The sequence below is a fragment of the Ictidomys tridecemlineatus genome, chromosome 4 (assembly GCF_052094955.1).
Source record: "Ictidomys tridecemlineatus isolate mIctTri1 chromosome 4, mIctTri1.hap1, whole genome shotgun sequence".
NCBI lineage: Eukaryota > Metazoa > Chordata > Mammalia > Rodentia > Sciuridae > Ictidomys > Ictidomys tridecemlineatus.
Window position 1 is genome coordinate 149,128,840 of NC_135480.1, and position 21,145 is coordinate 149,149,984.

Sequence of the window (21,145 nt, forward strand, 5' to 3'; positions counted from 1 at the left end):
ACTATACGTCCCATGCAGTATGTGGGACATATTTACACTAAAAAATATTACATAAGACATAGTTATACAGAAACATTATTCATTATTTATCAGAAATTCAAGTTTCACTGGGTATTCTATATTTATCTAGCAAGCCTACAGAGAACCAGCATTTAAAATAAATGACTTCCCCAGTCATTTGATGAAGCATTGAAACTGGGGAAAACAGAGGCCATAGTGAGCTGTGGGTTTTTTTTGAAGGTGTAATGAAGTCTGTTTCTTTCATGCCAAATAAGCAATTACAGACGACCCTGTCAGGAATTCAAACCCGTGACTATCATGCGACTCAACCAAGGAAAAAAAAAAAGTTAAAAAGATTAAGAGCCAGAGAAGCAATCTTCACACACAAGGCCAGCGAGCAAGCGAAGGACTAGCTCATCAGGGACGGTAAGGACATCCCTTTTCACTGTCATTGTGTCCTATTCTTCCAGAACAGGGCCTGGGAAATGCTGGTGGACCTCTCTGCTGCCCTCATTGCCTACCTGGTTAATTATTAACAGGATTTCTCCTCAACATGTGTACTTCTCCAACTTCTGGGTATTCACAGTCTCTTCCTAGATTCTCTGTCCTCTGCAACTTTTGAGAACAGTGATTATTCCTGGAGTGCAGGACAGTCTGCTGGTTACTAGCAGCTCCCTGTCTAGATGAACTCTCCTGCCATTTGCAGGACCACATCTCATATTTGAGTGGGATGAGGTGCATTTGCTGTCCCTGTACTGTTTGTTGAGGCTCTGAGCTTGAGGTATAGATGTACAAAAACAATTTAAGCAGAATTAATTGGGTTTCTTGTCTATAATTTTGGAGAGCATTCACCCCTACATTACCCACCTGAGGTGATTGATGAGTTCAACTATAATTTCTTTTTTACTACTGGGAAGGGCAAATTACACATAAAACGCCCCCAGTGGAAAGGAGTCATGTGGTAAAACCCCCACTCTGCTCTCCATTCTCTCTGATGTTCAAATTGGAGCCCATTAATATAACTCTGTGGGGATCAGGACTTTGAAATTCATAGAAATCGAAAGGGAAGAAAAATACACAATAGTAAGGAGAGAAGTTTCCATTCTTGGTTTTTAATGAGCTCACTTTAATTATAACCACTGCGGTTCATGAACTTCTTATTTTTCTTTGTATATATTATAATATTAAAAATTGTTTTAGGGCTGGGGATGTGGCTCAAGTGGTAGTGCGCTTGCCTGGCATGCGTGCGGCCCGGGTTCGATCCTCAGCACCACATACAAACAAAAATATTGTGTCTGCTGAAAACTAAAAAAATAAATAAATAAATATTAAAAAAATTCTCTCTCTCTCTCTCTCTCTCTCTCTCTCTCTCTCTCTCTCTCTCTCTCTCTCTCAAAAAATTTGTTTTAACCCCTATCCATGAGTTGTGAACTAAAGGGAAGCAGAAATTAGTCTAGGTGAAAGGGAAAAAAATTGTCAGGCAAAGTCAAGTCCTGAGCTTCCTTGGCTTATTTTGGGTGATGTGCACAGGGCAAGCTAAGACATGTGTGGGGTGGAGTTGGAAGACACTATGCTTGGTTGCTCTGCTTTACACACCCATGGCCCAGCTTGATCAGGGGATGCTTTGAGAAATACACGTTATCTCATCCTAGCCACTGTCCAGATCAGGGAATGATATAAAATACTAACTCTGGAGAGTTACTAGAAATTATAGTTAAAACATTATAATTGATCTCATTAATCACCTCAGGTGAGTAATGTAGGGATTACTAAGAGTTACTAAAGTCTTGTTTTATTAACCAGTGTCCTAGGTCAGGGAAGGTCGAGAATGAATAGAAATGTGTTTTGTTTCTTTTTGCTATAAGTTTATATACAGAGTCAAATTGAAGACAAATGAAGAGCACTCCCCCATAATAATTTAGTTTGAAATATTTTTGGCTTTCATGTGTAGTTTCTTCTTCAAGATTAATTTTCCATTAGTGGAAGGGACTTTCTAAAGTCCTGGATGTTAGTGAAAGAAGTAGATACAAATCCTCTCAGAGAGAGAAAAATCAGAAGGTCCCCCTGTCAATTCCCATCACCTGGCAACAATGTCTTTGTGGATCTTTATGAGATATTGCATAAAAACACTTTAGATACACTAAATGATGCCCATGTGCCTCTCTGTTAGGTGTCCTGTGCCGTGACCCCACAAGATGCCACAAGAAGAGGCTCACTTCATCTATGGTAACCTCAGGAAGGGGCACAGTTATTCTTACATTACAACTGAAGAGTAAGTTCAAAACAAGACCCACTAGGATTTTCAATTTGCCAGACTGCTGACTCCACCTACACAAGCCTGTGTACACATCTCCCTGTGTTTATCTCCCCAGACAGTAAAAACCCTGACAATAAAAGGACACCTTAGGGTCCTATAAGGGGGCTCTCTCAAGCTTCTCTTGGGCCAAACAGGAAGGGAGATAAGTTGGATCTTGCTGTTCTTCTCCCTGCCACCACCCAGGCATCTTGCTATTCTTGTCTACATTCTGGGGTCTTAGCTGTAGGTTCCCAAGCTGGAAAACACCTGCCCAGGATCAAGATGCTTTTTCCCTCAAACTTTGTTCTGTCAACTCCACTCAGGCTCCTGAAGGTGCTTTGCAGACAGAATAAAGTTGACTTGCCAAAGAGCCCATGAGGATGAGGTGCAGGTGTGTGGACTGATTTCAGGATGAAGATTGTGGCCATGACCTTTGCATTATAGCCTTATCCTACAGAAGGGTGTTTGGTATTATGAGTTAATTAAAAATAAGTATTTATGTGATTAGCATTTCCAAGTGCTAGGCATTGTATACCAGCCCAAGAGTTAATCTCAGCAAGTGTAAGTGCTGTTAGGGGAACACAGAGGCTGCAGGACATACCCTGTGAAGGGTAGGTGTCCAGGTGGAAGGGTGGGCGCCACCCTCTGAGCAGGGATTCCAACAGGACAAGGAGCCAGACTTTTATTTGGACCATCTTTTATGTGGTCTATTAAAAACTCCCTGCAAATCTCTACTTTTGGAAACAGCTGTTGAAAAATCTTCAACAGACCCAATTAACAGGAACAAGCAACATGAAGAATCTATCAGATACCAAGGAATAATTCAGGCTGGGAGCATTTCCTCTGAAGACCCCAGTGAGAGTCTCTCACTCCCTATATGGTCAATTAAGGAAGGGGGTGGTGGTAATATCTTTCAACAAGTTGTCCCAAGAATAAAAATATGCTCATTTTAGAGTGAAGTGGAGGGTGGAGAAGGTAAATTGCACATGGAATTATTTAGGATATTATTTCAGCTACTGTAAGATGACTTGACAACCTCTTCTTTAAAATGTAATTCTGACTTGGGCTATAGCTCAGTGGTAGAGCACTTGCCTAGCATGCATGAGGCACTGGGTTCAATCTTCAGCACCATACAAAAATAAACAAATAAAATATAATTTTGTTAATCTCCCATGTAGTAGTCCAAGTGTATGAAATTCAAGCTGGCCAGCCTCCCTCTCTCTGATTACTCCCCTTGGACATTGCTTTTTCTACATGGTTAGAAATGGTGTGTCATCATCTCTGTGTCTCACTAATAGAAAGGGGGAGATAAAGGGAAGGCTAGGGACATTCCTTTCAAGTGACAGGCATCCACTGCTCACCCACCATGTGGTGATGCTCACCCTATGTTGTGCTGTATGTGAGGAGAGTCTTAGAGAAAATTGGAAATGTGTATCTGGCCATGATGTTGGGATTTAAATCCAGGTTTGTTTGCTTATAATGCACTATTCTGCAGGCCAGCAGAGGCAAATATTTGCACAGTCCCATCCAACAAGAGGCTAGGGCAGAGATCAGAATGTCTACCATGAAGCCAAAGGCTGGACGCTGGAAGTGGTCAATTCAGGAGGCTGGAAAAGAGCCGTTTTTTCTTCTTTTTTTTTTTCTTTTGCTTCACTGTGTCATCTCTCCCAGCTGGGGAAGCTAATGGCCAGGTGGCATCCACAGCCCAAACAGAATTGCTCTCAGGGTCTAATCAGGAAGACAGAAACCAATCAGGCATTTCAACCTTGGAATAAGGAACTGGTTAAACAGGCGCTGGGCCTGAGGAAACAAAGGAGACTCAGAGAGGACCCAAAGGCAGGAACTGCAGGAGGCTGCTTCCACCCCTGGGGCTGGGCGAAGAACTGCTCACCCTGGGTGGGTGAGCAGTGGATGCCTGTCACTTGAAAGGAATGTCCCTAGACATTGGATGGGACTATGCAAATATTTGCCTCTGCTGGGAAGTGTGGGGCCGTCGGAACTTGAAAGAGAAGGGACCCCACAGAAATGGGACCCACAGTTCTGAGGAAGGATTTCTGCTTAGTTGGTCCTGGGGCTTCAGGAACTTAGAGGAAGGCCTATGGATTAAATGCTCAGACCTCTGTGGTGGGCACTGATCAGCTAGTGAGAAGCGTAAAAGGCCTGGTCCTGGAGTGGCAGAAGTAAAGCTGGTGAGTGGGACTAATGGTGAGAAGAACTGCCTCTGGGGCTATGCTAACTGGAGGGAACACCCCCTTCTTCCTCTTCCAGTCTAGTGGACTCCCTCTAGGTGCTAATGGGAGCCAACGAGCAAAAAGAGAAGTGGGGTTTGTAGAATTCGACCCCAGTACCTCAGAGCAAGCATAGAAAGGTGGGTTTGAAGTTGGGGAACAACAGCTTAATAGAAGGCATATGGAGTTTATTACCATCATCATATAAAGGAGTCTCTGACAGAAGCCCAAAGCTTTCTGTCTTGCATCCTGAACAAAGGACTGATGCAGAGTCAGGTGGATTCTCTGGTAGCTTCCCTGAGAACACAGGGGAGCCTCAGGCTCTAGCCCTAAAAACAAGTGAACAAACAAACAAAACCCCCAAAACCCCATTTGACCTGTATGTGTGGGAGTGGTCTTTGCACAAGCAGAATGCCATTTCCTTTGACATTTTGCTGTCTGTATGAAGGTCAAATGACCAAAGCTCCCACAAAGTGACTTTCTTAACCTCAGTCTGTGTGGGCAGGAACCATTGAGTACATAGAACGTCATGATTTTATGCAGGGTAGTGAAAGACTATGCATAAGGCCACCAATGTCAGGACTTGCCCTCAGCTGACCTCCTATAAACAGGTGGATGGAGATAGGGAAACACGGACAGCTGTACTGTAGCAATAAGTCTCTGAGATTCTCCGAGAATATTTATCCTTTTCACAGTCTTACCACCAGATAGATTGAGGAAGAACAATGTGAAGTAGGCAACCCCAAAAAGGGCTTTGAAACCTTAGTAGATAAGGGATCCCACACTGAGTGGGCATAAATTGTCTACAGAGCTTGCTTTTAAATTAATCTCAGCTAATTCTGCTGCAGGTGGTGGTATCTGGATGACACTTGGGAACCCTGCTAAGATGGGCAGTGGGTTCTTCTGGTGTTCCTTTGTGTTTTATGCACTCAGTCACCTGGGAATGTTGTGAATACAGTGTGACTGTGCATAAAGAGCTAGAACAGAGTTCTCTCTGTTCTTGGGAACATTCTAGGGGAACTCACGGGGTAAAGTTAGAGCACAGACATGCTGGGAATTTGATCAGCTGCCTCCGGTCATGAGAGCACTTTGTACACTCCTGTGACAGCTTCATTTTAGGAGAGAGTGATTTCTGCAGGAAGAACACTGGCCTGGGAGACTGAAAACCTGGGTCTGGCCTAAATTCTAAAGTTCCTTCTTTGGGTGACTAGTGCCAGTTACTATGATTACTGAGTCTACCACTTACTGGTTGTGCAACCTTGAGCATTGTACCAGCCTGATGTCAGCCATACAACAAACATCATATTTACCTCAGAGGGTTGTTGTGAGGATAAAATGAAAGTGCATTTGCAGGGTGCTTAGCATGGAGCCAGACACAAATTAGTACTCAATGGATGGATGGTACAGGAGTCACTAGGGTGGTAGTGATGCTGATGTTGAGAGCTCTTGATAGGTCTCAGCTTCATGATCTAGAAAATGGGTAGATTGATCTCCATAATTGGGTCAGAACTTCCATAAGCTCTGCAATTGTGTGGTTCTCTGCATCCCTTTTGGAGATGGACAGGACATGTTTGATACCTCAGTAGCTTGGAGCTGAAGGTGGCGGGGCAGGAGGTACTAGGCAGAACTCTCTCCAGAAGTCTCTGTTTAACCTTGCTTCTCCTGTAGCTGCTCAGTCTCTTGTAGATCACCCAGATCCAAAGAGCCTTTCTTAGCAAGTTTATAGCCACAAGTAACACACAATGCTCTCAATTTTGATTGGGCTGTTGTGTGGAAAATCCGGGAGATGCTAGCTAACTGACAATCTTATGCAGGCAGTGACAGCCCCAGGCCCTGATTCCAGTGCCTTCGTGGTAACTGTGGGTCACAGGACTCAGGGCCCCCAGGCTGGTTTAATCCCAGATTGGCATTCCATGCTTAAGATCAGATCCTTCCATAAGAAATTAAGCTCTGCTCTAGGTTTAGCTTAGAATCCTCTCCCCAGGGTCACAGGGGATGCGGGGAGAGTATGGAGCAGATGTCTTTGCCTCGGGTAGCTTTGTCATTTGCTATCTCTGGATAACCATGGATGAGAAGTGGCATCCACCTTTACAGGGTTATTATGAGAATTAAAAAAGCTAATGCATGTAGAATGTTCAGTGCAGCACCTGACTTATTGTAGATGTTCAGATAGTGCTAATTTATATTTCCTTTTTCTGGACTGAGTTGGGGAAAATGCTTTAAACCAGTCCTGATGAGGAGAAAAGATAATTATGCTCCAATAGACATATTACCCACATGAGGATCAACTGCTAGGGCACTTCCTGTGCCTAGAACTTGGGGGCTTGGGCCATGCAGTTAGCAGTGGTCCTGTGAGTACACACCTGAGAGGCTCCTAGACTGGGACCTGTCTCTGATTCAGGAGCTGAAGGTCTGGTGGGGGTGCCCTGTGTTGGGGATGGCAAACTGCCTGGGGACCGAGAGGTGCTTCTCTGGGGCTATTAAAGCCCATATGAAGAGAGAAGAGTGATTTATATTTTATTACAATCTGAAATAATGTTTCTATGCCAAGTTGGACTTGTCTATCTCTTGGGCCAGGGCTGCAGGGATTGGCTTCCTGATAGTGATCCTGGGAATTTCACTGCTCATCGGCTGCTGGTATTGTAGAAGACGAAGTGGATACAGAAACTTGACGGTTGGTAGAGTTCCCACTGCTGGGGGATCCTTTCAGATCAAGGACTCCTTTTCTGCTCCTTTCTCTGAATTTTTGGGGAAAGGGATAAAACATTCTCATGATCATCTCTAGCTTTGATTCCTGCTTCTGATTAATCTTTCCATACTTTATACTTCTGAGAATTCTTCCTTTCCTTATGCCCAGACATGAACTCCAATCAGGAACTTGCACAATTTCTTTAGTTGTACTTGAAGCAAACTTAAGAACTTGGCTGCCATGAATAGCTGAGTACTAGTGTTCAATGGGGGCACATAGAAAAGGGCTTGTGATCACCTGAACAGCAGAATATTAGACTCCTCAGATTTACCAGTGCTTTGGGATATTCTCCCTGGTTGTTACTCCCTATAGTGGACTGCTTCTCCTATCTTGTCTCTTTTACATCTTTCATCCTGGGTAACCTAGGAAATTCCAGGTTCTCCTAACTTTCTTACTACATAGCCTGGGTATCCAAAACCCCTCTGGGCATCAGTACAATGAGAAGACCATCCTCCTCTCAGAGGTTCAAAGCATCCCTATTTTATTATTTCTTTTTAACAAGCTCCATTCTCTTTAGGTGATCAATTTGGTTTAATAGTTATCTTTTTCTTCTTTATCCCAACAAACAGGATGCTAATACAACAACCCTATCTGCTCTTCTGGCACTGGGTGCTTCTTCCCCACGAGTGGGAAACATCAACTGAGTCTATAATTGTAATTCTCCCTCTCTTATTAATACACCTGGAAACTTTGGAAAAGTATTGTCTTTACAGAAGATGATGAAAAGTCCCATTCTTTATTCAGCAAAGGCTGTATGAACGAGTGCAGGATTGGTGCCTGTGGGTCTACAGCTTGGCAGTATGAAGAAAAGGAGGAGAAAGCAAGAGATGCACCTTCCAACACTTTCCTTCCTTGGCAAGACACTGGGCAGTTTTGTATCTTCTTTTCCCTAATGCGCTTCTTACCAGTGTTTTTCCATATACAAACCATGAAAAACTGGGCAAATTTGGGGTCTGACACATCACAAGCAGAGCCCTCTAGTTGTGTTCTTATTCAGTGGGAAAGAGGAGAAGGTGCTGAGTCTGAATAAGAGGGCTGCAAATCAACACTGGATCAGGAGGTTAGTGACAGGACTGGGGCTCGTGTGACAAGTGCCTCTGCACTACAGTTTAATAGAGGGACTTTGCTTTCTGTCATAGAACTTCATTTGTACCTCTAGCATGAGTGAATGACAATAACCCTATAACTGGTTATTTACTTTTTGCCTCTTCCATCCATTCACAGCTACCTTCTCCCCCCAATTTATGAACCAGGACACTGTACCTCCAGTGCTTGGCACATAGCAGTCACACAGTTGTGTGGCATCAGTATTTGGTCTCATTGCCTACCCCTGACTTACTTTGCAACCTTAGATTTTAATTTCTCCAAGCTTCATTAGCTCTATTCTACACTTAGACATGGTAGAAATATGTGATATAATACAAAGTTTATCAGTTTTTATTTAATATTTATTTCTTCTGTTTTTGATTCATCATATATTTGTATTTAGAGATCCACAATGGTTTAATCTTTCAAGGAGTATGGTCACACAAACTTAATATGTTGGTACGTACTTCCTAACCATCTGCAATTATTAGCTTGATGTAACTGAACACAAAGAATGATTTTTCTCCTTTCTGCTTCAACACTCATTTTAAATTCATTCAATTTGAAGAATAACAGAGAATCTTAATGCCATGTGCTCAGACACTGTGAACATTTTTGGTTGGTAAGGTCCAAGTTCAATTTCCATTCCTCTAGGATTAAATCAGTGATTCAAAGAGTTTCTGAAAAAAAAAATTGGTATGGGGGGGGTGTTGGGGAAGTGGTACTGAGGATTGAATCCAGGGCCTCACACATGCTAGGCAAGGGCTGTACCACTGAGCTCCAGACCTTTTTTAAAAACATCTATTTTGAGACAGGTTTTGCTACATTTCCTAGGTTGGCCTCAAACTTGCCAACTTCCTGCCTCAGTTTCCTGAGTAGCTGGGATTGCAAGTGGGTACCACCATGCCTGGCTTGGAATTTTCATGAGATAAAAAATTTTGTGTTTGAATTCCATGATTTCTCCAGTGCCTAAAAAAAATTGCTGTCATACTTGTTTTTAAAATTAACATTAAAATCTTGTTTTGAGACTTTCATATCTCTAGGAGAGCCAGGTTGGGAATCAGCAGTCTAAGATATTTAGGTAAAATTATGAAAGATAGTGCTGTAAGTACTGCAATTTAAGTACATAATTACCTCCCTTTTTCTCTTCAGTGATTCTATTTCTATTTTAAAGCAGAACAACATAAATGACAGTAAACACAAGCTTTGGGTACCTGAGACTTCAGCGATCTTCACTTGACTTTGAAATGTGTAATTTACAACTTCCATTGACCACAGTATGGTAGCAAGGTTGGTTAAAATTTGGATCACCTAAAATTTCTCCTTTGGTTAACAATTCCCCTGAGCCCCACAGATCACCTTTTGAAAGGAAAGACTGCTTCTGGCAGCAACATGTTTCCACATCAGGGAGTGGGAAATAATTTTTGAAGAACTGGACACTGGTTTTTATACATACTTGTTTTACATTTTGACTTGGAAATTTAGTACACAATACTTTTGAATTGTGGATTAGAATTTCAAGGTATTAGGTTTCTCAATGCATGGTCAGGAGCCACCTGCACTGAAATCATCTGGAATTCTCACTAAAATGCAAAATCGGGGAACATCTGTGGTGGTGGGATCTAGGAATCTGCATTTTAGCATGCACACTGAGTTTGAGTGAAATGCAGAAAATGGGTAGTAAACTGGGAAAGTGAATCACACTCCTATTCTATGATAGTTCAGAGACTTAGAAGAAAAAAACATCAATAATTGATGAAGGCAGCTTTCTTCCTTTCTTCTCAGTATGCTTTTTATTTCCCTTTCTTGTTGCATTAGCTAGAACTTCCAGTACGATGTGGAAAAGGAGTAGTGAGAAAGGATATATTTACTTTGTTCCTGATATCAGTGGGAAAATTTCAAGTTTCTCATCATTAAGTATACTGTTAGCTATGTTTTTTGGTACATGTTCTTTAGCAAAGTTGAGAAAATTTCCCTCTGTTCCTAGTTTACTTACAATTTCAATCATGAATAGGTATTGGATTTTGCTCTTTCTAACATCTATTGATATGACCATGTGATTTTTCTCCTTTAGCCTCTTAATGTGCTGGATTACATGAATTGATTTAACATGAACCAAATTGCTTGTATACCTGAGTAAATCTACTTGTTTATGGTGTCTAACTTTTTTTTTTTTAACACATTGTTGAGTGTGATTTGCCAATATTTTCTTGAGGACTTTTGAATCCATGTTCATGAGAACTAGTTTCTTTTCTTGTCCGGCTTTGGTATTAAGGCAATACTATTTGGTATTAAGGCAATACTATTTGGTATTAAGGCAATAATATTAATACAGTGGATCTTGTTTTTGACTCATGCTCAGAGAATGAGTTAGAAAGTACCCCTCTGCTTCTTTCTTATGAAACAGATTATAGGGAATTGAAATAATTTCTTTCTTAAATGTGTGGTAGAATTCACCAGTGAACCCACCTGGGCCAGGTGCTTTCGGTTATCGAAGGCTACTAATTATTTTTTCAATTTTTATGATGAATATAGGCCTAACATGGTTTATTTCTTCTTGTGTGAGTTTTGAAAGATTGTGTCTTTCAAGGATTTTGTCTAGGTTTTCAAATTTGTGAGCATAGAGACGTTCACAGTATTTCTTGATTACCATTTTACTGCCCACGAGATCTTTAGTAATGTCCTCTTTCTTTGTGTTTTCTTTTTCTCTCTTACTTACCCTGTCTCAAGGGCTTTCTTTATTGCCTTGGCCTACTAATTTGCTGGACTTATAGGCATTTGTCATTATTCTCAGTTTCCTGTTTTCTTTTGATTAGTGTTAGCATGATATATCATCTCTCTCCATCCATTTACTTTCCACATACATGTGTCTTTTACAGTGGATCTTGTTTTTGACTCACATTGACAATCTAATCTGTTAACTAATGCATTAAACCATTGACATTCAAAGTGATTATTGTAATAGCTGGGATCAGTATCTACTATATATGTTACTGTTTTATATATTTTTTGTCCTTGTTCTTTGTTCCTATTTTTGTCTTCCATTCTTTTTCTGCCTTATGTGGTTTTAAATGAACATTTTATATGATAGCATATATGGAATTTCATATATGATTCTTTCTTTTCTAAGTATATACCTTTTAAAATTAAATTTTTAAGTGGCCGCCCTATAGTTTGAAATATATATTTTTAATTCATGTCCCCTTTACAAGTAATGTGAATACCTCATCCTAACAAAATCATCTAGTATTTCCTTCTCATTTGTTGCATCATTTCACTTATATATAAGAATATATAATTAAATACATTGTTATTATTCTAACTAGTTGCTATGTTTGATCAATTAAGAATAAAAAAAATAAGTTTTCACTTTACCTTCATTTATTCTTCAATATTCTTCCTTTCTATATGTAGATGTGAGTTTCTGGTCTGTATTTTCCTTCTTTCTAAAGAACTCAACATTTCTTGCAAGGCAGGTATACAGGCAATGCATTCCCTCACCTTTTATTTGCCTGAGAGAGTCTTTGTTTCACCTTCATTTTAAGGACAATTTCATAAGAAGTTCATTTTATAGATTCAATCTTCTCCTTCCCTTCAAAAATATTAATAGGTTACCAACCTGGTGTCAAGCACTTCACCAATGCTTTTCATTTAGTTAATTCCTACAACTCTGAGAGATAGGTGGTATTATCTTCCTATTTCTGATACAAAAACTGTAAGTCAGAGAAGTAAAGTGACTAGCTTGAGGATACAGAGCAAATAAATTGCAGAACCTCAATTAAAACCTATTCTTAAGACTTAGCCTCATCTTTTATTTAACAGACTCAGTTATTTCTTGCTCATTCACTTTTATGAATTTCTATTGCAGGACAAAAATCTTCATGCTGGAATTCAAACTAACTTGAGGGAAAGATGTCCATATGAAGGGCTTGGTCATCAGGACAGCAAACTGTCTTTTCAAAACCAAAACTGTGATCCTCAGGTAGGCTGAGATCATGCATCTGGATATTTTTCCATATGATTGCTTTTAGCTCAATTGAACAAAATGATTTCTATTGAAAAAGCAAGGACAGAGTAAACATATTTACTGGTATTAAAATGTAGATCTAAAAATGATCAAAATGGTAAATTTTGTTATGCATATTTTAGTACAATAAAAATGAGTTATCATAAATCAAAAACCAAATTATATCTTTTAAGTTTTATTTTGATACTGGGGATTAAACCAAGATGTGCGTAACCACTGAGCCACATCCCCAGAGACAGAGTCTCACTAAGTTGTTTAGGGTCTCACTTGGTTGCTGAGGCTGGATTTGAACTCACAATCCTTTTTCTTCATCCTCCTGAGCCACTGTAATTACAGGCATGCTCCATCATGACCAGCTAAATTGTATTTTTTCATACTCAGATTTTCCAGGGTCAATAATGAGAGCCCTACACATAAGACCCAAAGAAGAAATTGGTTTTAGATAACATATCCTTGTGTTGTAGGTTGTGTTTTTAGTTACATTTGCCCTTTTCATCAATGTAGATACATAAAGAGGAGGAAAAAAGTATCTAATATTAATTGCATACAGCTGTGCTTTAATAATGCAGTAGCCACTAGTCATGCATTTTTATGGAGACTTGGAATAGTAATTTGAATTAAGACATACTATAATACACATCCTATTTCAAAGACAGTGTATATGAAAATCATTAATGATTTTACTATTGATTACATGTTGAGATGACTATGTTTTAATATGGCAGGTTAAATAAACTATTTTATCAAGATTAATTTTTATCTGCCTTTAAAAATGTAGTTACTAGAAATTTTTAAATGGCATATGTGGCTGGCACTATATTTCTATTAGATGGTACTGGTAGAGAAGCAATGGAACATAATGCTTGAAAGCACTGACTCTGAAGCCAAATGACTGTATTTGAGAATTAGCTTCATGTCTTACTGGTTGTGTGATCTTGGGTGAGTAACTTCTCTGTGCCTCAGTTTTCCACTCTGCAACATTTCCTAGAATGTTAAGCATGAAATGAAGGACTGACACATTTTTGCTCAGTTGGTAGTATAAATGTACCTTTGGACACAACTACAAAGATCTATGTGGTAAAGATTCAGTGTATATTATCTGTAAACAGAATTCAAGTATTCATTAGTTAGGACTTGGGACTTCCAGGTATAAGTACACTTTCAGGTTTTGAGAAAACCCTTAGTCCTATTTTTTTTTTATCCTTCTCTCTGACAATGTTTCAATGTATATATTTACCTAACTGGGTGGAAATTAGATGTGAACACTCAGAAGTTTCCGTCTACAGCAGAAATATAAACATGATGCTCTTTTGACTTAATGCCTCCCCAGAAATAGACATGGTTGCCAAAGCCCCACGTTCTCCCTTTCTCATTCTCACAGGTCCCTGAGGCTCCTCCTGCTTATGAGAAACTTTCTACAGGACCGTCACCTCCACCTTACTCACCCTGAGAGCCAGCAAAGCCATCTGAGAAGTGCTGAAATGCTTTCCCTCACACTTTTGCTTTAACTTACTTTTGACATCTAATGTTCTACTTTAAAATGAACAACAATGTACATATCTAATAGGCCAGTGTTACATTCGTAACAGGACAACTAGCAGTACTAATCAAGTGAGGAAATGATGAAAAATATTAAAATGGAAAGGCTTCATCAATATCTACTGTCTGTACTAGTAGTAATGCTATTAAATCCACTATTTTATGAATAATAGAAGTCAAGTGGGTGTTCTGGGACTATCTATTTCTTTTGAAATTCGGCTAACTTACAAACTTTTATTCAGATTTTTAAAGTAGCAACCTCTTGACCAACATGAAATGTACAGAGAATGGTGGCAGGTGTTATAGCCTGCTCACAAAGGACACTTACAAGCTTAAAACTAAGAACTGAAAGACCTACTTATCTGATCTGGACCATGTCAGCCACACCGCTTCATATATAATAATACACCCTAAAGATCCCCACCTTCAGTAATATATATAATGAAGTTATAATTACATTTTACTTTAAGGGTCAATGTTATCATAATTAAGGATAAGAATCTTCTCTTAAACCAAAAAAGTGGTTTAAGGATTTAAATAAGCAGAAGTCACTAGAGTTTGACACTGTCTGTGTACAGTCTTAAGTGTCCCCATGGCAGTTTAGCTTTTTCAGGTTCCAGAATCTCTCAAACAAGAACATACAAAAGAAACCATAAAGGATAAGAGATCATGGAGCCGTGTCATTATTTGTATAGCAACAGTGCAATTTGCTTTTCTGCGTGTTCACATATCACACTATTTATTATCTAGTTTTTTTTAGTTAGCACATTAAATAAAACATTTGGCCAAAATAAAATAAAAAATAAATAAAATATTTGGTCAAAATTGATACCCACTACCTTAAATGGAAAACTAGCATCATGTTCCATAAACAGAGGATAACTATAAAAATGAAGATAATAAAAGCAGATTATTTTTATTAAAACCTAGGAAGACATTGATGGTTGTAGAAAGCTGTGAACCTGAGACCTGCTTTCTTGGCTAAAGAGGGAAATTACCAAGAGTCAGAGAAAACTTACAGGCTGCTGTTGACATAATCAGAAGGTTTGCAAGTTTTAAAACAATGGCTTTATCACTGTGTGATCCACTGTTATTTAATGCTGAGTTGCTAAACCACCTAAAATCATTTTGTGTCACTGGAAACATAAGCATAACATTAACCAAAGAAATTAGGCTGAAGGAAAATAATAGAATAAAAAAATGACATTCAACAAAATATGAAAATTTTTTTCTGCCTTTTCCTGATTCTTTCAGGACTTACCAGTTGATAATACTCCCCTTCCCTGCCCTCTTTAAAAAAAAAATCCAAATAGAGAAAACTTCATTAGACATCTGGCCATCTCCTTCCCTCATTGGAAGGTCTCACCTGAGCTTCAATCCTCCACATCAACAGAGGGACCGGTGGCTTGAGTCCTAGACCTCTCCAGGACTCCCAGACTGACACCCACTGATGGTTCACTCCTTTCCACGTTGAAGGTCTGTTCTCACAGAGTCCCTCAAACAGTGTTCCAGGTGATGGACATGGTGGACTGGGCTGAGTCCGCCAGAGTAAAACTGTGAGAGTAAGATTTTATTGGAAGAAAAAAGAAGTACAAGATTCAGAAAGACCAGCTCTCCTCACAGGGGAAGCCTCACGTCTGCAGATAACTTCCTGGACTGGGAACCAGGTTCAGGGCAATCCTTGGAGGCACATGCTAAAGATGGAAAGGTCAAATGACACAAGGAGCCTGGGTAGTGATCACTGAAGGAGAGTCTTCCTAAACTGGGAATGCTTAGATTGAAGGGAGAAACTAACTGGCCTCATAGAAAATTCATGAAATGTCCACTGACATTCTAATAAGGAAAACCATGGCTATTCCTGGATCTGTTGAGGCCCTTCAGTGTTCTACACCTGCTACTGAACTCAGAGAAGAGAAACAAGGCGGGGATTCCTCATGGAAGGGGAATCCTTGTGACCTTTGTGTAGGTTAGGATCAAGTTTCCCTGCTGTTGAAGGAAACTTGAACTCAGAATGAGCCTCCCTATGTACATGGGTACCCGAATCCTCAACTGCAGCTTGCCCCACCTTTCTGCCCTGACATGCTTTGGGGCAGAGAATGAGGGACGACATGGCAATACTTTAATACTCAAGGCCTCCTGCAGGGCCAGGTGGGGACCAGCCTGGTCAGAACTCATGACTGGTCTTTCTCTACCTATGATTGGTGTTTTCCACTTACCCAAATGCATTGTATAAATCCCACTTTCTATTTGTGCAGTGAGTGGAACAGAGTTAGCATTGTTTTATAGAACCTCATCTGCCTCCTCCTCCACCATCCTCAATGGTGTTGTCTGATGCTAGAATCAAGGTTCAAACTTTTCTGGATTTTTTTTTTTTTGGAGATACTGATGTAGTTATTATAGTAAACAGCAGGCATAATTTAAGGAGGGGAAAAACTAGCCAAAAGACTTTCTGCCCAAATGAAGTTAGTGAGATTAGACTATGACACCTTCAAAATTACCTCTTCTGAAGTTACAAACATTGAGTTTGGCAGCATTTAGTAAATATCCAGACAGGTCCACTTGTCACTTTAGAGTACTGAAGATTTTGTCTAAAAAGAACAGAAAATAGTCCCCTTTCATTTCATGGCTTCACTTCAAGGGCCCAGCCACTCAAAGAGGCATCAAAATTTCCTCAATCTCAAGTGATGACAAAAGCATTTTAAAATTTAGAACTTCAGAGGGATTTCTCCCATTGATGGTTTAAATGAAAATACTCATTTTTAAGAAAATCTAAAACTGCTCTCCCAAAAAGCTGTGAGAATAAAGAAAGAATGTGGAAAATTGGGGAACAATTTTTTTTAAAAGCCCAACAACTTGAAAATATGAATTAAAGAGGTTATAAATGATATAGCGCCCTTTACAGCCACTGGGGAAAAAATACCAAAGATGATCCCTGCCTGCCCTCGCTAGAAAAGATTACACTGCTGGTGGCAACTTGCAATTAGACCAAGAGAAAACAAGAAATTTGAGAGCCTCTAGATTGCCAAACAAAGGTCAATTTGAAGAAATACATTGATGCTGTTAAACATTTCCTTGAAAAGGATTGAGGGAGAAAAATAAGGACTATTTAAAAAGTTAAGAAAATCAAATGAATCACAGTTCAAAGGAATGGTCTCCAAACTGAATAAGTATCATCTAGACTGCAAAGTGGAGTTTGTCTTTTTTTTTTTTTTTTAATTTGGTAAAGGGGAATTGAACAAGGCACTTTACCACCGAATTGTATCCCTAGTCCTTGTTTATTTTTTGAGATAGGGTCTCACTAAATTACTCAGATTAGCCTAGCTTCTCGGCAGAGTTTGGTTGAAAGTGAGATTCAATAAATGGATGGTATCAAACTAAAAATCTTCCTCAAGCAAAGGAAACAATCAAGAGCATGAAGAAGGAGCCTACAGAATGGGAGAAAATCTTTGCCACCTGCACCTCAGAGAGGGCATTAATTTCCAGGATATACAAAAAACTCAAAAAGCTTAACACCAAGAATTACAAATAACCCAATTAATCAATGGGCAAAGAAACTAAATAGACACTTCTCAAAAGAAGAAATATGGTAAAAAAATATATGGAAAAAAATTTCAATATCTCTAGCAATTAGAGAATGCAAGTTAAAACTACACTGGAATTTCTCTTCACTTCAGTCAGAATGGTAATTATCAAGAATACAAGTAACAATAAATGTTGGTGAGAATGTGGGAAAAGAGTACACTCATACATTGCTGGTGAGACTGCAAATTGGTACAACCACTCTAAAAAACTATATGGAGATTCCTCAAAAAACAAACAAACAAAAACTAGGAATGGAATCATTATTTGAACCCAGTTAATCCACTCCTTGGTATATACTCAAAGGACTTAAAATCAGCATACTACAGGGACACAACCACATCAATGTTTATAGAAGCTCAATTCATTAATAGTTAAGCTATGGAGCCAACCTAAGTGCCCTTCAACAGATGAATGGACAAAGAAAATCTGATACACACACACACACACACACACACACACACACACACACACACAATGGAATATTACTCAGCCATAAAGAATAACGACTTCATGACATTTGCCTGTAAATGAATGAATCTGCAGACTATCATGCTAAGTGAAATTAGCCAAATCCAAAAAAGCAAAGACAAATGTTCTCTCTGAAATGTGGATGCTAATCCATAACAAAGGGCAGCAGGAGGGGAAGTATAGAAGTTCACTGGATTAGACAAAAGAAAAAGAAGAGAAGGGAGTGGGGTTAGGAATAGGAAAACAATGGAATGAATCTGATACAACTTTCCTATGTACATATATGAATATACCACAGTGAATCTCCACATCATGTACATCCACAAGACTGGGATCCTAATGAGAATAAGCTTTATTTATGTTTGTATAAATATATCAAAATAGATTGTACTATCTAAAAAGAATAAAAATTTAAAAAATTTATTCCCTATGTAATACAGTATAACAATTATTCACATTGTATGAAGTATCATAAATAACCTAGAGATGAAGTATATGGAAGATGTGTATATTTTATCTTCAAATACTTTACCATTTTATATAAGGTATTTGAGCATCCATGGAATTTGATAGCAAGGAATGATGGTACTTCAGTCAAAACAACAATAACAGATTGAATGAAGAATATGGGAATCTAACTGTTTTCTATTAAACCAAATATTGAAGAGATTTTCAAAAATGTAAAAGAATTCCTCACAATTTTGGGGGGAGAAAAACATATTAAACATATTCCTTCCTTTAACATCTTCCAGTTCCATCAATTTTGTTACAATGACAGGATTTCATGTTTTTTTTTAATGGCTGAATAGTATTCCTTTGTGTATATGTACCATATTTTCTTTATTATTTTGGTACCAAGGATTGGACCCAGGGGCACTTAACCACTAAGCCACATCTCCAGATCTTTTTGGGGGAGTGGGAATCACTAAGTTGTTGAGGCTGGCTTTGAACTTCAATCCTCTTGCCTCAGTCTCCTGAGCTGCTGTGTCTGGCTGTACGACATTTTCTTGATCTAATCTGCTGTGGATGGATATTTAGTTGATTCCAGAGCCTGGATATTGTGCATAGTCCTGCAGGAATCATGGGAGGGTAGTAGTTTTTTTCAACATATTGATTTCATTTCCTTTGAGCATATTCCTAGAGTGGGATTGTTGGATCATTATGGTAGTTCCATTTCTAGTTATTTCTAAAAAATTTTTTTAGAAAACATCATACTATTTTTCCATAATGCCTGTACTTAATATTTTACAATCCCCTCAACAGAGTATAAGTGTTCCCCTTTCTCCACAGCCTTACCAGCTTTCTTAGAACAGGCATTCTGACTGGGATGAGGCACTATCTCACTGTGATTTTGATTTGTATTTCTCTATTGACTAATGATATTGAGCAATTTTCATTTTATCTGTTTGCCATTTGTATTTTGCCTTTTTTGAAATCTCTATTCAGATTTTTAACCCATTTTTTAAAACTGGCTTATTTGTTTTGTTATTCAATTCCTTATATAGTATGGATATTAAACTCTGGTATTCTATAGCACAGTAAGGTGAATTAACAATAATGTATTATCTATCTCAAGATAGAAGAATTTTTGAATGTACTCATTATAAGGCAATAATAAAACTTTAATGTGATGGTATGTTGATCACTACTCAGTATATTCATAAATCACAACATCACATTGTACCTCATAAATGTATACAAATGTCATCTTGCAACGAGGAAAAAAAGCTCAAGAAAGTTGGTTGGCTGGCAGCTTAACTGATTGAGACAAATCATAAGAAAAGCAAATAATCACAAGAGAAAATTGACTGAAACAAACTTTAAATTCAGGTTTCATGAAGTGGGTTCCTGCCGTTCCATATGAAACATTAGAGAATTCCTTAGATCATCAGTTCTCCAAGGAAGGTGTAGAGTTAAGCTGTGAGGGCTCAGGTGCCTGAGTCACTGCAGGTTTGATATTTACAACCAATTTCCAATATCCACTGGAGGACACCTCTTTAAATATAATCTCTTTTTGATTTAACTCTTTATTTTTCTTAATTGCTACTAAACTTACTTAAATTGAAGTCTGATAAAATTATAATTCCTAAAATGGCTCTTCACCTTTAGTACTGGGGATTGGAACTAAGGGTTCTCTGCCATTAAGCTACATTCTCAGCCCTTTTTAATTTTGGGAGAGGGTCTAGTTAATTTGCTGAGGCTGGCTTTGAAATTGTTATCGTTTCAGCCTCCTGAGGCGCTGGTATTACAGACATGTGCCACTACACCCAGCATCTGTATGGTTTTAATAATACTTGTTATGGCTATGAGATCATTTCATTAGACCCTCAGAATTAGATGCATATAAATATTATATTTAAAATTAAACTGCCTATTATTTACACTACAACTGTTTTTATGATCAGGGAGAGACATGTAAATCAAAAATGAAGACCATTTATATGAGTTATAAACTGTTAAATAACTATTATAGCACTGTAAAGTCAACTTACCATTTATCTCAGTAAATCTGTTTAAAAAACAGTAACCTCATCCAAAACAAATATCAACTAAATCTATTCATATTTTTATAAGTTTAGTGATATTTATACATTTAGAGGAGGTAACACTTTGCTCATGACATTTTTTTTTTGTCTAAACGTTTCTAAATTTTATACAGTCAAGTTTTCCTTTAAAAAGTCCCTTTCTCTGGGGCTGAGGTCATGGCTCAGTGGCACAGCACTTGCCTAGCCTGTGTGAGGCTCTGGGTTCGAATCTTAGCACCACATATAAATAAAGGTCCATCAACAACTAATAAAATATTTTAAAAAATCCCTTTCTCTATTCTCATTCTTCAGTTTTATTTTTTTCTTCATCTCTCTGTTGCCACTTCTACTACCATATACCAAATCTTCACACCTGATATCCTAATTGGGTTCCCTGTCCCCATCAGATGAATGATAGAATAACCATTTATTATTTACTAGGCACTGAACCAAATATTTTACATAAATTATTTCATTATGACCAGGGAGAGACATATCAATCAGTTAAGACCATTAATTCTCATAGCGATACTGCAAGGTAACTGTATTCCATCTTATATGTGAATGCTACTACCTTTTCTTCAGAAACTTTGGTAGCTTTCCTAATTACTTTTGATTTTTTTAAAAAATAAATTTATTACAGTA

At 38.5% G+C, this 21,145-nt stretch overlaps 1 protein-coding gene across 1 annotated transcript; it reads left to right on the forward strand.

Moving 5' to 3' along the window:
* Window positions 1-285: 285 nt before the first annotated feature.
* Mlana (melan-A) lies at window positions 286-14,105 on the forward strand. Its single transcript, XM_005327962.4, has 5 exons — window positions 286-426; window positions 2,171-2,272; window positions 7,102-7,198; window positions 12,228-12,341; window positions 13,768-14,105. Exons 2-5 carry the CDS (start codon window positions 2,196-2,198, stop codon window positions 13,834-13,836), a joined length of 357 nt encoding a protein of 118 aa, XP_005328019.1. The 5' UTR covers window positions 286-426; window positions 2,171-2,195; the 3' UTR covers window positions 13,837-14,105.
* The last annotated feature ends 7,040 nt before the right edge of the window (window positions 14,106-21,145 follow it).